The 17,938-nt window shown below is 31.7% G+C and overlaps 1 protein-coding gene across 2 annotated transcripts; it reads right to left on the reverse strand.

The window, feature by feature from the left end:
- Positions 1–12,030: 12,030 nt before the first annotated feature.
- LOC122297117 lies at positions 12,031–17,911 on the reverse strand. 2 transcript variants are annotated; one of them, XM_043107021.1, is made up of 6 exons: positions 17,761–17,911; positions 16,364–16,577; positions 15,353–15,576; positions 15,086–15,253; positions 13,339–13,633; positions 12,031–12,673 (listed from the first exon to the last, which is right to left on the reverse strand). In XM_043107021.1, exons 2-6 carry the CDS (start codon positions 16,515–16,517, stop codon positions 12,384–12,386), a joined length of 1,131 nt encoding a protein of 376 aa, XP_042962955.1. In that variant the 5' UTR covers positions 16,518–16,577; positions 17,761–17,911; the 3' UTR covers positions 12,031–12,383. The 2 variants fall into 2 exon arrangements, with proteins under 2 accessions (XP_042962955.1, XP_042962956.1); XM_043107022.1 differs by lacking the exon at positions 17,761–17,911 and having other exon boundaries at positions 16,364–16,592.
- Positions 17,912–17,938: the final 27 nt, after the last annotated feature.

The raw sequence follows: 17,938 nt of genomic DNA on the forward strand, positions 1-17,938 counted from the left end.
GTAAAAAACCTATTGGTTGCAAGTGGGTGTTCAAAATCAAACTTAAAGTAAATGGATCCATTGAGCATCATAAAATTCATCTCGTGGCTAAATGATACTTTGGTTAAAGGTCTTGACTACCATGGCACGTTTGCCCTTGTTGCCAAGTTGGTCACAATGTGATGTATTCTTAGTGTAGTTGCTACTTGGAACCGGTCCCTTTCTCAATTGGATGTTAACAATGCCTTCCTTCATTGTGATCTTGATGAAAAAGTCTACATGACACCTTCACCTAGTTATTGCAAACAAAGGGAGACCAATGTTTGTTGTCTTCAAAAATCTCTCTATGGCCTCAAAAAAGCTTCCCACAACTGGTTCTCTAAGCTCTCTTTTGTTTTGATTACTGATGGATTTCGACATTTTCAGACTAATCATTCCCTTTTCGTTGTTACCCAAGATTCATCTTTTACTCTCATCCTTGTTTATGTTGATAATTTTCTTGTAGTAGACAATGATCCCTCTACCATCACCAAGATCAAGAGCTTTCTTGCTTAACAATTCAAAATCAAGGATCTTGGCACTTTAAAATACTTTCTTAGATTAGAAGTGGCCTAATCTCCTACCAATATTTTTCTCAATCAACGTAAGTATGCCTTGGATATTCTTACTGACAGTGGTCATTTAGGTGCTCGCCTAACTTCTTTTCCCATGGAATAGAACCTTAAGCTGATCAACACAAATGGTGCCCTTCTCTCTGATTCGAGCTCATATCGACGTTTGGTTGGTATATTATTCTATCTCACCATTAAGGCTAGACATTGTTTTCTCTATCAACATTTTGAGTCAATTCATGCATCAACCACACCAACCACATTATGATGTTGTCATTTGTGTTCTACACTACATCAAATGATCTCTTGGTCAAGGCCTTTTATTCTCTACTGATAACTCATTGCAAGTCTTTGCTTATTCTGACTTCGATTGGGCCAATTTTCCTCTCACATGGCGTTCAACCACTAGTTTCTTTATCCAACTTTGCACTAGTCCTATCTCTTGCCATATGAAGAAACAATCCACAGTTTCTCCATTTTTGCTAAAAATGAGTATTGTGTCTTCCTCCACTACCTATGAACTTATTTGACTCAAGACACTCCTTAATGATATTACTATACCTCATCCTTAGCCTATGTTACTTTATTGTGATAGTCAAGCTTCTATCCACATTGCTCAAAATCCTATTTTTTATGAATGGACCAAGTACATCAAGATCGACTGTCATATTGTTCATAAAAAGTTAGGATCTCACTTTATTTCCACCACCCATGTATCGACCACCAATCAACTTGCTAACATCTTCACCCAAGCCTCGTCTCATGAATGCTTTTAGACCTTATCACGCAAGTTGGGCATTAAGGACCTTCATGCTCCAACTTGAGGAAGAATATTACAGATCTTGTGGATCACATATTTATTATATTTTATTGTATAATATCTTCTTTTTATATTGAAAACTTTAGCTAACTATTTCCTTCCTTTTGTGTTTCATAGCATAAAGAATTTGAATCCCTTCTTTGTATTATATAGGCCACTGTACATCTTTATGAAAATATATAGAAAGTTTTCCATCAATTGTATTGCCTCTATTTGCTTACATCTTAGCAAAAGATTTGAAACTGAAAAGTATGTGTTTGAGTGATATTTGATAAGGAAATTATAAGAGATGAGATGAGATGGGATATGATGAGTCGTTTGCTTTTGCGACCGAAAACAAAAACTTTGAAAACTTTTCAAAGTTTTTGTACTGTAAGAGGTTTTACAAAACAAACACACATTTTGATCTACTAATTTTTATTTCAAAAGATTTCAAGTTTCTTCTCAAGTTTTCATCTCTCTGGATCTCACTTTATTTCAATAATATTCACTCCAATAATATATTTTAAATAAACAGTATATTGACATGAATACATAATGTAAAAAAAGTAATAGCTGTACCAAATGTGCATCAAAATATTTGATTAAAAATAAAAATATTTACACATAAGGTAAATAAATAAAGGAAACAGCAAAAAAAAAAAATTGCACCATTGGTAAATAAATAAACAAAGGAAGCAGACAAAAAAAAATTGATCAAATGGTTTAAAAAAAAAAGAAGCAGCAAAAAAAAAATTGCACAATTGGTAAATAAATAAACAAAGGAAGCAGTAAAAAAAATGATCAAATGGTTTTCAAAAAAAAAAAAGGGGAGCAGCAAAAAAAAAACATCATTGGTAAATAAATAAACAAAGGAAGCAGCCAACAAAAAAACAAAAAAAAAAAAGAATGACCAAATGGTTTAAAAAAAAAAAGTAAAAAATGCATTATTGGTAAATAAATAAACAAATGAATCAACAAAAAAAAAAAACAAACAAAAAATTGCTCAAATGGTTTCAAAAAAAGGAAAAAAAGGAAGCAGCAAAAAAACTAAAAAAATAAAAAAAATAATGACCGAATGTTTTTTTTTAAAGGAAGTAGAAAAAACAAATTGCACCATTAATAAATAAATAAACAAAGGAAGCAGCAAAAAAAAAAAAACAAAAAAAAATTAACCAAATTGTTTACAAAAAAAAGAAAAAAAGGAAGGAGCAAAAAAAGAAATTACACCATTGATAAATAAATAAACAAATGAAGCAGCAAAAAAAAAATTTGACCAAATGATTAAAAAAAAAGAAACAACAAAATAAAATAAAAAATTTGCACCATTGGTAAATAAGTAAAAAAATAAAATACTATAAAAAATACTACAAGTACTTGTGAGTCCCATTATTTACTAACTATAATAAAGTCAAACTAATCTCATCTCTGAAAACAAACATATATTTCATCTAATCTAATCTCATCTCAACATATCTCAAAATATTTTATTTTATTTTATCTCATCTCTAAAAATAAACAAGGAAGATTGCGTTAAATTGAGTTGAATTCTTTATAAATAGTAATGAGTTGAGTTAATTGAGTGAGTTATGTGGGGTCCATATAAAATGAGTTTATATGTGTTTAGATGTTAAGATGAGTTTAGAAATATTTATAAAAAAGTTGAAAAAATGTTGTGGGTCCCACATATAAAGAGGTGTTGAGTTGAAAAATGTTGTGGGTTCCACGTGTAAAGAGATTTTGAGTTGAGATGAATTTAGTAATTTGAGAATTGGATGCTTTGATGTTAGACTCGGCTTAAAATTAAACTAAATTGAATTGATTTTAATTGAGTCTAACAACCAAACGAGGCCTTAACATCACATCTTCCAAACAACCCCTATGTCTTCATTATCCTTTCTTCTTATTCAAATTTTCTTTGAATGGGTTTTTAGAGAGCAAAATCATATATGATTATGCTTGAGTTTCTATAATCTTTTGTGTTTGCTTGAATTTCTATTAAATCAAGATTGACCCGTAATTTTTTATGTAGGTCATGGCCTATAGTTTGAACCCCTCTATACCATTAACTAGACTTAATTCTTTATACACAGAAGTCATGGGTGACCATTGATCCAATGCTTTAGGTGAAACTAGTTTTTAGAGTGTGATGAGTGGCGTGTACCAGTTGGCCTCATTTTTTTTTTTAGTAATATTATTCTAAGATTTCTACACTATATATAACTTATATGACATAATTTGATCTAAAATACAAATTTTAAAATTTAAAGTTTTCAAATCAAATCTTACTATTTAAGTAATGTGGATGAGGTGCATTATACATCGGTTTAAGAATAGAATAATTATTTTTTACGAGTTTTTCTATTTGGAAGCCGATGTGCAAAACACAACCCCCATTTTATTGATAGACTTGATTTGTAAACAATTTTAATTTTAAAATTTTCTAACAAATCAAATTTTACCATATCAATGACACGAAAGATGTATATGTACACCGGCTTTTAAATAACTTTTTTTTTTTTTTCTAATAGATGCACATGATTTACACAACTCTAAGTCAATATTAGATCATCTATAAATAATAGTTAAATCGAATAATAATAAAATAATAATAAATAATTTATAAATGATAATAAACTAATCTAAAAATATCTTAAAACAGTTTTGTACGTAGTTAGTCTTTTATTTAAATACAATATAGAAAAGACTACGGGTCTTATCTATTGTGTTTTTCCCATAAAGTAGCATGAGAATGTTGGACTAATTACCAATATTTATTTTGGCGGGAGAGAGATGATCCATGCGGGGCCACCAAGCGAGAGAAAGTCCCGAAAATTTGCAGGTGGGCCATGTTAATTGAAATTGCCAATTGCATTACCATTCCAACTTATTGGTCAACTCTCTTAATCTCTGTCCTCCTTTTTTCCTTATTTAATTTCATCGATTTTTTTTTTTTTTAAAAGATCTTAAGAGGTGGCATGAGTCATTAATTAATCAAAAATTTTCAGTGTGATCATTTTTATATATTTTTTATATATTTTATTAATATTAATATGATTAATTATATTATTTTTTAATATAAAATAATTTATTTAATCAATTATATCAGTAAAGTACATAAAAAATACGTAAAAGTGACTATATATAATAAAATACATAATAATTATTGAATATTAAAATATTGTTCAAAAAATTACAAAAAGATCGATAAATATTATATAAGTTATTTATGTGATTATTTCTCTAACTCCAAACGTTAGAATGTAAGTTCTAAAACGTCCTAATTCCAAGTTTGCAATTGTAACAAAAGCAATATGATCATATTCTTATGATTGATTACAAACAAGTCAATATATTTTCTTAACAACTTAATTTTTTATATGAAAAACGTTTATATACTTGCTTTTTTCTACAAGTTAAATTAGGCTAAATATACAAATATGTAATTTAACGCTAAGAGTAACTTTAGATATGGTTTAAAGTGTACAAATTTCATGTATTCTTTTTGAAAAATAGTAAGAACTACTATTAAAAAGTGAGAATTTTTATATTAATCTCATATTTGTCCCCTATTATTCAAATGGAGTATGTGAGATTTACATATACTAGAACTATACAGATCATTTTCTTCATTTTTATCGGCAATTTCATAGTTTGAGGGTTTCTATTTCTAGAATTGAAATACTAAAGGAACATAAATCCCTCTCACATTAAAAGCACCTATTCATCTATTCCAAAATATTTTAACTAAAGGAGTTGCATTGAAAGCTAATTCTTTTTATAATCGGATTGATTAAATTCTTAATTTCTTATAGATCGAGAGAGATAGGTCATTAAATGCTCATGTGGAATTTATAACACTCAAAATTCAACATAAAATAATGTAAAATACTATAAGATTCACATGTGAAGTTTCTATTTGGACACAAAATTAGAGGGGACCTACATTTAGAAGAATATAACATCCTAACGATTTTATTTATTATATGTTGGTCACACAAACTTGAAAATAAGGGATAAATTAGGTATATGTTCCATTCATATATATGGCAGTGCATTACAAAACTAATATTATATCATGTCAAGAAATAACAGAAACAAATAATTTGATGTGACCGCTATTGGTTAACGAGAAATAAATTTTTATAGTTTTAAAATATATAAATTTCAGTATTTTTTTTTTAAAAAATAGTGAATAAATATGAAATTAATATTAATTTTTTTAATGGTGATGTTAGATAATTTGTAAATAATAATAAAAATATAATAATAAAATAATAAATAATAATAAAATACTGAAAAATAATAAACATAGAAGTGGTAAAGATTGGCGGATCCAGCTGTTATGGTTTCCCACCACAAGTCTTACAAATTGGTTGTTATATATATATATATATTGGTGCACCTAACATTAAAAGCATGTTAGATGCTCCTGAGTAGGGAGCTTGACTTCCAACGACAAAGTTTGGCAAACAACATTTACACTAGGGATTATTTAGGTCAATGCCCACTTCTGTTCTCCAATTATGTCTTTTCTTAGTGTCGTTTGTTGGAGGTTTCATATATTTTAATGGATGATAAATAGGCCCTTTATCCCTTTTTTTTCTTTTCTTTTTATTTTTTATTTTTTTTGTCATACCCCAAAACTAATATAGTTTCCAATTTTGTGTCGCTCAGTTTTAATTTTTGTTTTAACCATACTATAATTCATCTAAATTTTAATTATTTTCGTATCTTTCTTACATATTCTGTTGATGTAATTGGTTAAAGTAGTTAGTTTATATTAAAAAAATAACACAACCAATCATATTAGTAGAGTGCGCAAATGAGTATATAAAAGTGATTGTACATAGGCCTGAAAACCGATGTCTTTGGTGCAGTTTTGGTCCAAAACCGAAACCACACTGATACCTAAAACTTTCATCTTTATCGACCGAAACCGATCGACAAGGGAGAAGGGAACCGGCTGTAGTTCAATCGGTTCACATCAAATGGTTCTGCAGTTTGAAAATCGGTTTCCTATCACCATTTACGATCCATTAACCAGAAGACTTTCCAAACATAATCCATAAAAAGAAAAAGAAAAAAATAAAGTTAGAAGTAAGATTTGATATAACGAATCACATCACTAGAGAGGTTGGCCATGGCTGCGTTGCTTGTGAGAGAGAGAAATCTAAACTCGAAAGCGAGGGATGAGGTTGAGGCTTACCAATATAACCTTTAGAATGTAGTGGCTGAGGAATGACAAAGACTCAGAGAGGGAGAGGCTAGGGTGGCCGCCGCTGGGGAGTGTAGAAGCTGTTGGGAAAGCCAAATGCACATTAAAAACGACGAAGAGAGGGATATAGTTACCCTAATCCAAAACGGTACCATTTGGCATAAATGGTGCCGTTACATATATATTTTTGACCGGCTGCGTCCTAAAAACGACATCATTTTCACTTAAATGAGTGAAACGACATCGTTTTATATTAGTATATTTAAAAATATATATATATATAAGTTGATGTCGGCCGGTTCAACTGTTTTCCTTGGGTTGAATTGCGAACCGAGCCGGCCGACGTAGGTTTGGTTTAAATCCTACAACCAGCCGACCGATTCTCTGCCGGTTCCCTACTCCGGTGGCCGGTCTGATCGATTCCGACCGGTTTTTCGATTTTCTGTATAGTCCTAACTGTACATATAATTTTTATATGGGTAATCTAATTTAACATATTGTAAAAAATTGCAACTTTTTGATAATATAAATATATAATATATTATTTTTTATAATTGAAGGGGAAAAGTATAAAAAACGGATAACTCAAAAATGTATTTTTTATTTTAATCTTTTTATGGAGGTTATTATGAAAGTTTTTTTTCTTTTTTAGTTATTTAAACAGTGTAAACAGAGTCAGCTAACATGGGGTAGCAGAATTTGGCCCAGTGGGCCTTTTTTTCTAATCATCATGGGCCCATTTCTTATCTTTTTCTTTGCCGAGTTGTCTTTGTTCTGGAACCGAGGGACAATGCTGGCCTCAATTCCCCACTCCTTGCCCGGAAAAGCAGAATACAAATAATTCATACAGCATATTACAACGAAAGACTCCAAACAATATAGAACACCACCTAAGTATCTTTCCAAAAAATTAAATACCAAAAAAAAAAAAAGATTTAATGATTAACTGGAAGTTTAAAACTCTTAAGACAGGTTTAGTAAATGAGAATTCTCATCTCATCATTACAATTTTTTTAAATTTTCACATAAAATATAATAAATAATTTAATTTTTTTAAATCTCAAAATAATAATAACACTTAAAAAATAATATTAAGTTTTCATTTTAAACTCAAAATTTTCATCTCTACCCTCAAACATGCCCTTAGGGTTTGTCTTACATAAAACTAAGCCAAGAAAGTTTCTAAACTTGTGTGAATATTCTTTTTGGAATAATACTAGATATAGTCATGGATTGTGCAAGTGTTGCACATTCTTTTTGAAAAAGAGTAAGGTTAATTATTAAAAAATTAATTTTTTTTTATGTAGGTATCATATTTATTTATTTTTTTAAAAAGAGTGTGTGGCACAGCGCTTACGCATTTTATGACTGTAAATATCATTTATCTTATTTTTAGTATCCTCATAAAAGGTGTATGCTTGTTTAGAAACAAATGTGTTTGCTTGAATGGATAATGTAGGAAAGGAGATTAGATCGGGGAAACTGTTAACCACTAAAAGTAACAAGCAAAGTTATCAGACAGCCTACAATCGAGACTCATGGTACTTGTCACAACAATTAAAGAGATATGCCATACAAGCCAATAAAGTGGAAAAATTATAATGACAGATTCACAAGCGAGTAAAAGCTTAGGCTCCACTCTTATTGAGTATATTATTATATAAGCAGAAAACAGGGGATGTAGAACATATTTATTTACAATAAGGAAAAATCTAGTTACAAGTATAATTACGTATTAATATGTGCACTAATCTAATATGATTGGTCAAGAAATAAATTTTATTAAAAATAGTGCTAATTTAAAATATAAAGAAATTAGTATTAGTATACAGATTAGCATGCAATTTTGTTTGTACATAACAAAACTCTTCCTTCGTTTCATTGGGTTTATTCATCCTATCGCACCGAACCCGAACTAGGGCCACGGTCCCTTCTTCGCATCTGAGCTTTCTGGGGAAGAAGGACGTTTAGGCTTTACTAAAAAAATAGAAAGGGCTTTTTCATCATGGTACACTACAGTGGCAAACCAAGATACTGATCAATCCATCGTGTTACTTCGATTAATTTCGCACGTAAGTGCCCTTTCCTACTCCTTAGGATGCCATCAATTAGCTAAATTTCTAGAGTATCAACATTAAGTGGAGGATGCCTCTCCTTTCTACTGAGCAAGCTCCATTCATGCCCAACCATCGCACACAAGAGACAGCCATATAAATAGTAATATTTTGTGGATCCTGTTAAGATATGTATTTGAATGTATAAAGTATGTTGAGATGGGTAGAAGTTAAAAAAGTAATGGGTCCCATCAATGATTAGTTGAGATGGATTGAGATGATCTAGACATCCAAATATAACCTTTAAGTCTAGAAGGGATGGGTGTAGAAATGAAAAGGATTCTCCTAGAATGTTAAAAATAAAAAACCTTACGTCCCCAAATTCCGTCAATTTTCATGTTAAATGTCATTTATATGACTCATCCATTGCCACTACCGATGAATGATCCTACCATTATTGAACACGGGATAAAAAGTATGTTTTTAATGGACAACAACTCATAAAACTACACAAACATAAATTCTAGAAGTCTCTTTTTCGCTCTTGTTTGTGAAGAGAGGATAATGCAACTGTAAGAAATAAATTGACTATATATAACTTTGTGAAGGATGGTTAGAGGTTTGGTGGATTCCAAATTATGGAGGGAAAAGATGCTTCTTACAAAGGATGCAACTTGGGGTAAGTTTGGCCCAAGCCAATGAGGACTTCTAGAGAAGTTGGGCCACAATTTTAAAGCATGAGTTTGGTTTGAACTTTAGGATCAAAGTTCTTACGGCCCAATTCGAATCTATAATTTGAAGTTTGAACCATCTCGCTTGGGTCCACAGAGGAAGGGGGGAGGATTGGCAGGACAGCCCAACCGCAGGCGGGGGGTGGTGGGCAGGAAGAGAATGGAGTGGTAACGGAGAGATAGGGGAGGCTAGGGAAGAAATTTATGCCACCTCTAATCACATTGCAAAACTCATGCAACTTTGAAAATCATCATGCTTAAGCCATAGAGAGAGTGGATTGGAAAAGAAAAGATGAATAGCCACCCGAGGAAGAGCAACTAAGAAATTAGGATCGATTCTAGATGAAACTAGGAAGTGCAACTCATGCATAAACCATCCCCTTCTATGCTCATCGTCCAGTTACACAGATGAGATAAGATAAGATAAGAAATATATAAATAGTAATGAAATAGCTTGTGAATAGTAATGAAATAGTTTGAGGTAAAATATTTTATAGAATTTTAGAAAATGAGAGAGAGAAAGTTGAATAAAAATATTATAAAGTTAAAATATTGTTATAATATAATTTTTTTATATAATTTTTATTTTAAGATTTGGAAAATTGAATAGTTTTTTGTGTTTTATTTTAAAAAGTTATAATGATTAGATAATAATTAAATGAAAAGGTTAAAAAGTTGAAAATTAGAAATTAAAAAAAGTTTATGTTTAAATGAATGTTGAGATGAAAGAAAATGAAATGAAATGAGTTGAAATCATCCATGAAACCAAACATGAATAAACTCAAAATAAGCTAAAAACCATATTACCCAATTTTACCAACAAGCATAAGAGAACAAAGAAACTCTCAGAAAGCTTAAAACTACAACAGAAACGATCAATGTTTATGGGGTGTGGGGAAGAAAGAGCAAAAGAGAGTTGGAAGCTCCTCCGAAAGCACCTCCTCGAGTCTTGGGCTGCTATCTGTGCTTCCTTCTCCATTTATTACACCCACGGACACACTCTCTTTTCTTCCTCTTGAATGCTCAAAGGTGGCGGCCCAAGGAGCAGGGACGATTAAGCGAAGGATTGGAGTTTGAGGAGCGGCAACAGAATCTGCAAAAATTAGAGAGAATGGCTGAGTGAGAGATGGGAATCTGAGGTTAATCTTGTTTTTTTTTTTTTTTTTTCCCCTTTTTATTATCAAATATATGGTATTTTATTTTATTTATTGTTTCCCAACGTGATTAGAAAATTAAGTAAAATGATAAAAGCATTCCTTACTTTATGCTAAGTGAAATTAAGAAAGATAATTTTTTTAATTGTTTGGGATGGACCAAACTTTCTGGTTGATTATAAATTGAGTAATGCTAAGTACAAATTTTAAATATACAAATTTCGTGTAAGCCCTTTATAAAAAAGTGAATTCCATTAATAAAATTTTTTTTTTCACAAATTTTAAAATGAAATCCACTTTTTTTTAATAAAAAGACTTGATTTATCTATTTAAAACTTTTACAAATCATTTCTCTTATAAAATTGAGTTGAGCTTAAAATTATAAAAGTGAATTCCATTAATAAAGACTTTTTTTTTTTTTTACAATTTTTCAACATGGAATCCACTATATATATATATATATATATATATATATATATATATATATATTTGATACATAGACTTACACAAGACTTATCTATTTAAAACTTGTACAAATCATTTTTCTTATAAAATTGAGTTAAGCTTAAAATTATAAATTGACTTGGGCCCTGAGGTTGTATCCTGTGTGTGTGTGTATATATATATATATACACAGACATGTTCATATATTTTGCTCAATATCATGTGTATATAGAATATCAATTTGTCAGGTGGTTGTGAATTGATATTATCCAGTTCTCAATACACGACTCGACGACCATGACTAAGCAGTTAAAAAAAATGTAGAGGTGTGCTACGCCCTGACTTAAAAATAGAATAACTCAAACAAATAAATTCTGATTTTGGCTGATTTCAATAGATCCCAATCGATCTAACATATTTATGTGAGAGTATTTATTAGGTACGATATATGGTATTTTTATCCAGTCATGAGATGTTATGTTAATTAAAAATAATACTTTCATGAATAGATTTAATTACATGCCATGCTATGTTATGATTAAAATATAAAAATCCAAGTCTAGCAAATGGCACCAATTATTAAGAAATTCATATTTTTAATAAGTAAAAACTCGAGAGAAAAAATAAATGCAACTCAACCGTACAAATTTATCTGCAATGAGTAATGCTACTCATCTTCGCTTTTACCATTATCTTCTCATTATCCCTTTTACTATTATTCTTTAATACCCCATCACAGAATCCTAAAGAGGATAATAATAAAAAGGATGGTAATCTACAAAATGAGGAAGGAAACCCAAGAGGTGAGACAATCCCTCACTGTTTCAGTGGAAACAATGGGCACAAATCTCTCCCTGATGTTTTCATGAGTCAATTTTACAGGTCATGTTTTCCCTATAACTTGGCCAATTCTGAAGGAGAAAACAAGAAACGATGTACAATTTTTTCCCTACTTTATAGTAATAAACAATATTCAAGGACAGAAGAATTAATTCCTTGCCACTAATAAAAAAGTACACACAAAAAGAGAAAAAAAAACAAAATAAAACATATACCCTTTACATTTAAATGCAATGAGTTCAGAAGAAATAACAGCTAGCTCACAAGAAGAAAACAGCAGAAAAAGCCTCCATTGCCCTTGAATATTGGAGATGATGAGTATAATCAGCTTCCTACCTTTGGCTTTCCTTAAATGAGGGTCTCTTATTCCTCTGCCTCAGTATCAATTTCAACCTATATGCGTGTTTATACCTTTATTTTATCACCAAACTCACTCATGGTCCATGGTGTTCCTGATCTTGGAGCCTACTGCGTACAAATGCATTACTTGCTACTACATTGGGGTTATTATACACAAATGCTATCTGTGTTTACCTGTAAGGAGGCTCTAAAATTACATAAAGAAGCACAGATAACACAGATACTTCTTAAACTTTTTCTTACTAGCTGCATCTGCTTTTTCTCCACTTGGTGCTGCTGTCCGGCTATTGGATGATTGGGACACATTGTGAGATCTTGATGATGGACCTTCATTTCTGAAGTTTGTCCTCAGATTTCTGCTGGCATGCTTTAAATTGTTGCTATCTAGGTCACGACCACGTGCAGCTGATTTGGGAATAGACCAATCCGTTTTGATGTTTTCTTCAGGTGCCAAGGTTTTTCTTCCACTCCTAACAAGAGATCCTGCAGGGTACACATAAATTAAATTGACTTGCGTACATGTGCACCTAAATTGTAGAGATCACAACAGCATCGAATGTGAGTAGAACTCTGTGTACAGCAATAAAGGAAAACTTCATAAATGCACAGATGTGAGCATGGGTGTCAACAGACCAGATTGGTATGATAATAGAAGACAAGAAATTCAGCACTTAGTAATAGATAGTTTGCACTGCAATAGATCACACTCGCCTACTGAGCATGTGTAAAAGCAACTGATGGGACTAACAATCCTCATATTACCTTTTTTTTCTAAAAAAAACTTACACTAATAATTATAATAAAGAAGAGAACAAATAATGTGAAACAGTGAACTGTTTAAGGCTCCGTTTAGTTGCAAGGCTCAGCTGAGATCAACTCAGTTCAATTTAATTTTAAGCTGAGTCTAACATCCCCACACCCAACTCTCAAATTACTAATCTTTTTTCAACTCAAAACCTCATTTACACATGGGACCCATAACTTTTTTCAATTTTTCATAAATAGTACTAAACTTATCTTAACATCACATTTAAACTCATTTTAGATGGATCTCACATAACTCACTCCACCTACTCAACTTACTACTATTCATAAAGAGGAGCTCAATTCAGCTCAACATCTAAATGCAGCCTAAAATGTTTACAGACCTGAAGTGGGTAAAGATATGAACCCCTCATCCGCTTTGACTGATGCAGATACACTCCACTTGCAATCTACATCCTCCTGATTCTTTACGGGCTCTAGTATTTTCAAAAAAGCATCCGAATCAAAGTATGCATCTGATGACATGCTTGTGCAACCAGAATTTTCTGAACTTGAAGACAATGCAGGATTATCAAGATCCCATAGCCCCAAGCCATCATCTCGAGAGGGGTAATCTGGCCAATGATCTGGAAATATATCTGCCAAGTTCAATCTGCTCGTGTCGTCATCCGCACTTACCTGCAAGACATAATTATGCTTTCATCATACAGAGAGAACCTCCAACCCAGAAAGAAAATGCCAACCCCGACAATCAGAAACAAAAGAAGGGATAGACTCTAATCAAATTCCAGTAATAACCACGGATAAAATATTCTTGATTGACACCTAGCAATCAAGAATATTTTACATGATATAAATTTTAGGCTGTAGAAGGCCCAACATAAATTCAGCTTGGTTACATAGATGTATTTTTAAAAGTTGAAGAAAATATTGTTATAATATAATTTTTTAATGTTAGCTTTGTTTTGGGATTTGAAAAAGTAATTTTGTTTTGGAATTTGAAAAAGTTGTAATGATGAGATGAGATGAGATGTTTTGGGTAAACAAACAAGGATTGATATGTCTGATTCCAAGGAATGAAACTCATAATCTCCCAATTTACTATAAGCAAACGTCCCTAACCAACAATTTCATTGCTTAATTGGTTAGCCATTCTGGTATTGAGAAATCTCATAAATGCAAAACTATTATGGCTGGTTTGGTTACCTAAACCCAAACCCAAACTATCTCATATCATCTCATCTCATATAATCATTACAACTTTTACAAATTTTCACACAAAATATAATAACTAATTCAACCTTTTCAAATTCCAAAACAAAACTAATATTAAAAAGTTATATTATAACAATATTTTATTCAATTTTGAAAAAAAATCTCATCTCATCTATGTAACCAAACGAGGCCAGGCGCCAATATAGAAGCCATTTTTCTTATAGAGAATGGCTAGGTCTATACAAAAATTTTACAAAAGAAAGTTTACAAACTGACATGGATTTGGCCCCATTTGGATGTTGATAGGGTCTCCTCAACCCATCTCATCTCATTATCCAAAAACCACTCAAACACAAACACTTTTTAATTTCAAATTTTTAAATTTTCATCTTTTTCATCTAATCATTACAACTTTCCCAAACTTTCAAACAAAAGATAAAAACCAATTCAACTTTTTCAAATCTCAAAACAAAAATAACATTAAAAAATAATATTATAACTATATTTTTTTTTTATTCAATTTTTTTTCTCATTTCCCAAAACGTCATAAAACATCTTAACTCAAACCATTTCACAAAATTCACACTATTTTAATATTGTTTACAGATTTTCCATCTCATCTCATCTCAACATCCAAACGAGGCCTTAATGTGATGTCAGATCTACTTCATAATATAAAAAATTTTAAAATTTAAGGGATCACATTAAGCCACGTCAATTTGTAAATTTCCTAGTGTAAGACTTCTGTATAGACCAAGCATTTCTCTTATATATATATAAGCCAAATGACAAAAGATTAATAAAAGGAATAATAACAATTAAATATAATGCAAAATAAGCTGCTCATCTACTAGTGTCAAATAAATATATAAATATCAATGTTTTCTACGAGTTATAAAACTGAGAAAACCATACCTGTGGCTTGCTTGTGGAACCTTTTCCAGTAAAATTGTCAGCAACAACTGATTTAGTTGGGTGAATGCGGTTTTCACTGGCAATATCAGTGCCAGCTGGTTTCTGCTGCCTTTTACAGTTTTGGCTTTGCTCGCAGCGACCAAAGAATCTACAAAGGGAGCCCACTTCCTGCACATCATCCAACCAACTGGCAGTTGAATGACAGGTTTGGTTCATAATTGTACAAAAAGACATACATTAATAGTACTAATGAGTTCCATAGAATACCTGGGCCTTGCTGCCTTCATAAGGTTCTCCCTGAACTATCCTGTATTCTTGAATCATCCAATTGGTTTTATGCTCAGGAGCGTGGTCTTCAAAGAATTCAAATGTAGTTCTCCAACCAGTGATCATGGCGTCCGAGTATATTTTACAGGCCACCCCTTTGGCCTTCCAAAACCCAAAGTCGTTAGTACCTTTGTTCTCCTCAGAGGGTATGAAGTACCATACTTCTGCATATATACCCAATTACCAACTAACTTCGTAAGCTTCTTTCATGTTATTGTTTATACACAAAGATGATATGGAAATTCCCAAAAGAAATCTAACAGCATGCGACAAACAGTATCTTCAAGAAAAAGTAGCATGCTTGATTTCTTATTAATTATAAAAAAAAAGTAGCATGCTCGATTTAAGTGGCAGTCTATCATCTAAAAGACTGTTTGAAATGGGGGCCATACAAACTAGAAATTAATTTCTTGGACATAGAGATTGACACTAAATAGAGATTGACACTAAATTGAGCACATATGCATAGGAGAGGATTACTCAACTTCTTACAATAGAAGTAAACACTATATTAACTAATATATCCAGAAATTCTTGTCCAAAAAGTAAATGTGTACCAATACACAGCTTGACATTCCACTAAGTAGCAGACTGATAAATAAACATTTATAAAAAAAGAAACAGAAAGTCATGTCTTACATACACTTTCATAAATTAAACGTCAAGGTCGGTCTGTAAAATCTATCTTCAAAAGCTCAAGATACTGTTTCAGTCATGTATTTTCAAAAGCTTTTGCCACTTCAAAACATACACGTTGCAATACAAGCATTTATAAAGAGTTTATGCCTGCTGCTACCTCAGACCAACTAAAATTTATTATATTAATATGAGAGAGCTCAAATAGGCATTCAACAATGGGTCATCTCGTGAACAGGAAGAGGTTTCTTTTAAGGTACCAACAATTTACACATCATTGGGAGATATCATAATCTAAAAGAACATAAAACTCACCAGGCAGATTTGAAGGTTCCAAAAGGAAAGGATTCGCTTCTATCACATTCTGTGGGAGATGGGATCTAGTCATTTTCAGAATAGAATAAACGAGCTCCTTGTGGGTACAATCGAATGGTAACTCTCCAAGTGCGGTAGCTGCTGGAGGAAACATATTTAAAACAAAATGGGGACCAAAATCTGTCTCTGAGTAGATTGCAAAATTTTCCTCAAGCTGGCAAAGAGAAAACTAATTAGATGAGGTAGTCAGATACAAAGAACCAAGTTACCAATTACTAAAAGCAAAAGAAGGAAGCGAAATATTGTGAAGCTGGGAAAACAATTGTTAGTTTCAGTGGGCAAGTAAACCTCAAGATTCACTACAGAAAAGATGTGGAATCCGTGAAAATTTTCCATTTGGGGTCAATATTGAATGAAACAGAGAGAAAGTAGCAAAACATCAAACGACAATACCAGTTAATTTTTTCAGAATAGAATTTGAAATAAAACATCGAGTATTGATTTTTCATCGACCTCACTAGTTTTTAGTAGTTTTTAGCTACTGAATAACAGCACCCGACCTGAATAGGCCAAAAATAGCAATATGCAGTGAAGATTTACATTTGTAAGCAATAGGCAAAGATAAGTCATTGAGAAAAGTTGATAACATCTCAAATAAACAGTAGACATAAAGCCCGAAAAGGCTTTTTTTTTTTTTTTTTTTTTTTTTGGGTATTCAAGAAATCTCATAAAGGTCAAGAACATAGGCTATAAAATAAAAATCAACAACTGAATGAGTAATGAATTAACCCAACACGTTTACATTCAGATAATAATCAGGAACCAAAGTACATGACCTGGTACTCTAACATGATTGTTAGATAACAAAAAACAAAGCCTCTTTGGGCTTTATATCTGCTGTTCATTTGAGATGTTGTTAACTTTTCTCAATGATGAATTAACGGATTGATCAACGGAAAAATTCTAACCCACTGAATTTGCAAACAGGAAAAAAATACAACCCTCCTCTGCCACAATATGTAGAAAATTATAAATTCATTTAAATAAAGTGAAAATCAACTATGACATACCCAGGAAAAAAGAAGAATAAGAAGAAGAAGAAGAAGAAGAAGAAGAAAGAAAGAAAGAAGGAAAACAACGGATCCGAACAACGAATCGCAGTTCTAATGAAGAAATCAATGAAAACACAGAAGATGATGGAGTTTTATCGCAATCAATAAACAATCAATCATAATTAACAAAATAAAATCGTAATTAAAAGCTCCATCGTACTTTCCTTTTCTTTCTTTCCACCTTTTCTCATCAAACAAACGGATTTTTGCCGAAAAAGGAAAAAAACACGGATTAAAGAAAAAGGGAAACTCGTCGATAGATAAGATAAAGATCCGAGATCGAACCTGCAAGACGACTTTGATGGGCGTAAGTCGATCAGTGACTGCTAGTAGTAGTAGAGTCAACTCCCGAGCCCCTTTCTATACGCCCCTCGGGCTCGGGGAAGGCTGTCTTGGCCTGGGGTATATATATAGCAGTGACTAGTGAGTGTGGTTAAGGTCCAAGGCTAGAAAACCATGGTTG

The sequence above is a fragment of the Carya illinoinensis genome, chromosome 15 (genome assembly GCF_018687715.1).
Source record: "Carya illinoinensis cultivar Pawnee chromosome 15, C.illinoinensisPawnee_v1, whole genome shotgun sequence".
NCBI classification, from domain to species: Eukaryota; Viridiplantae; Streptophyta; class Magnoliopsida; order Fagales; family Juglandaceae; genus Carya; species Carya illinoinensis.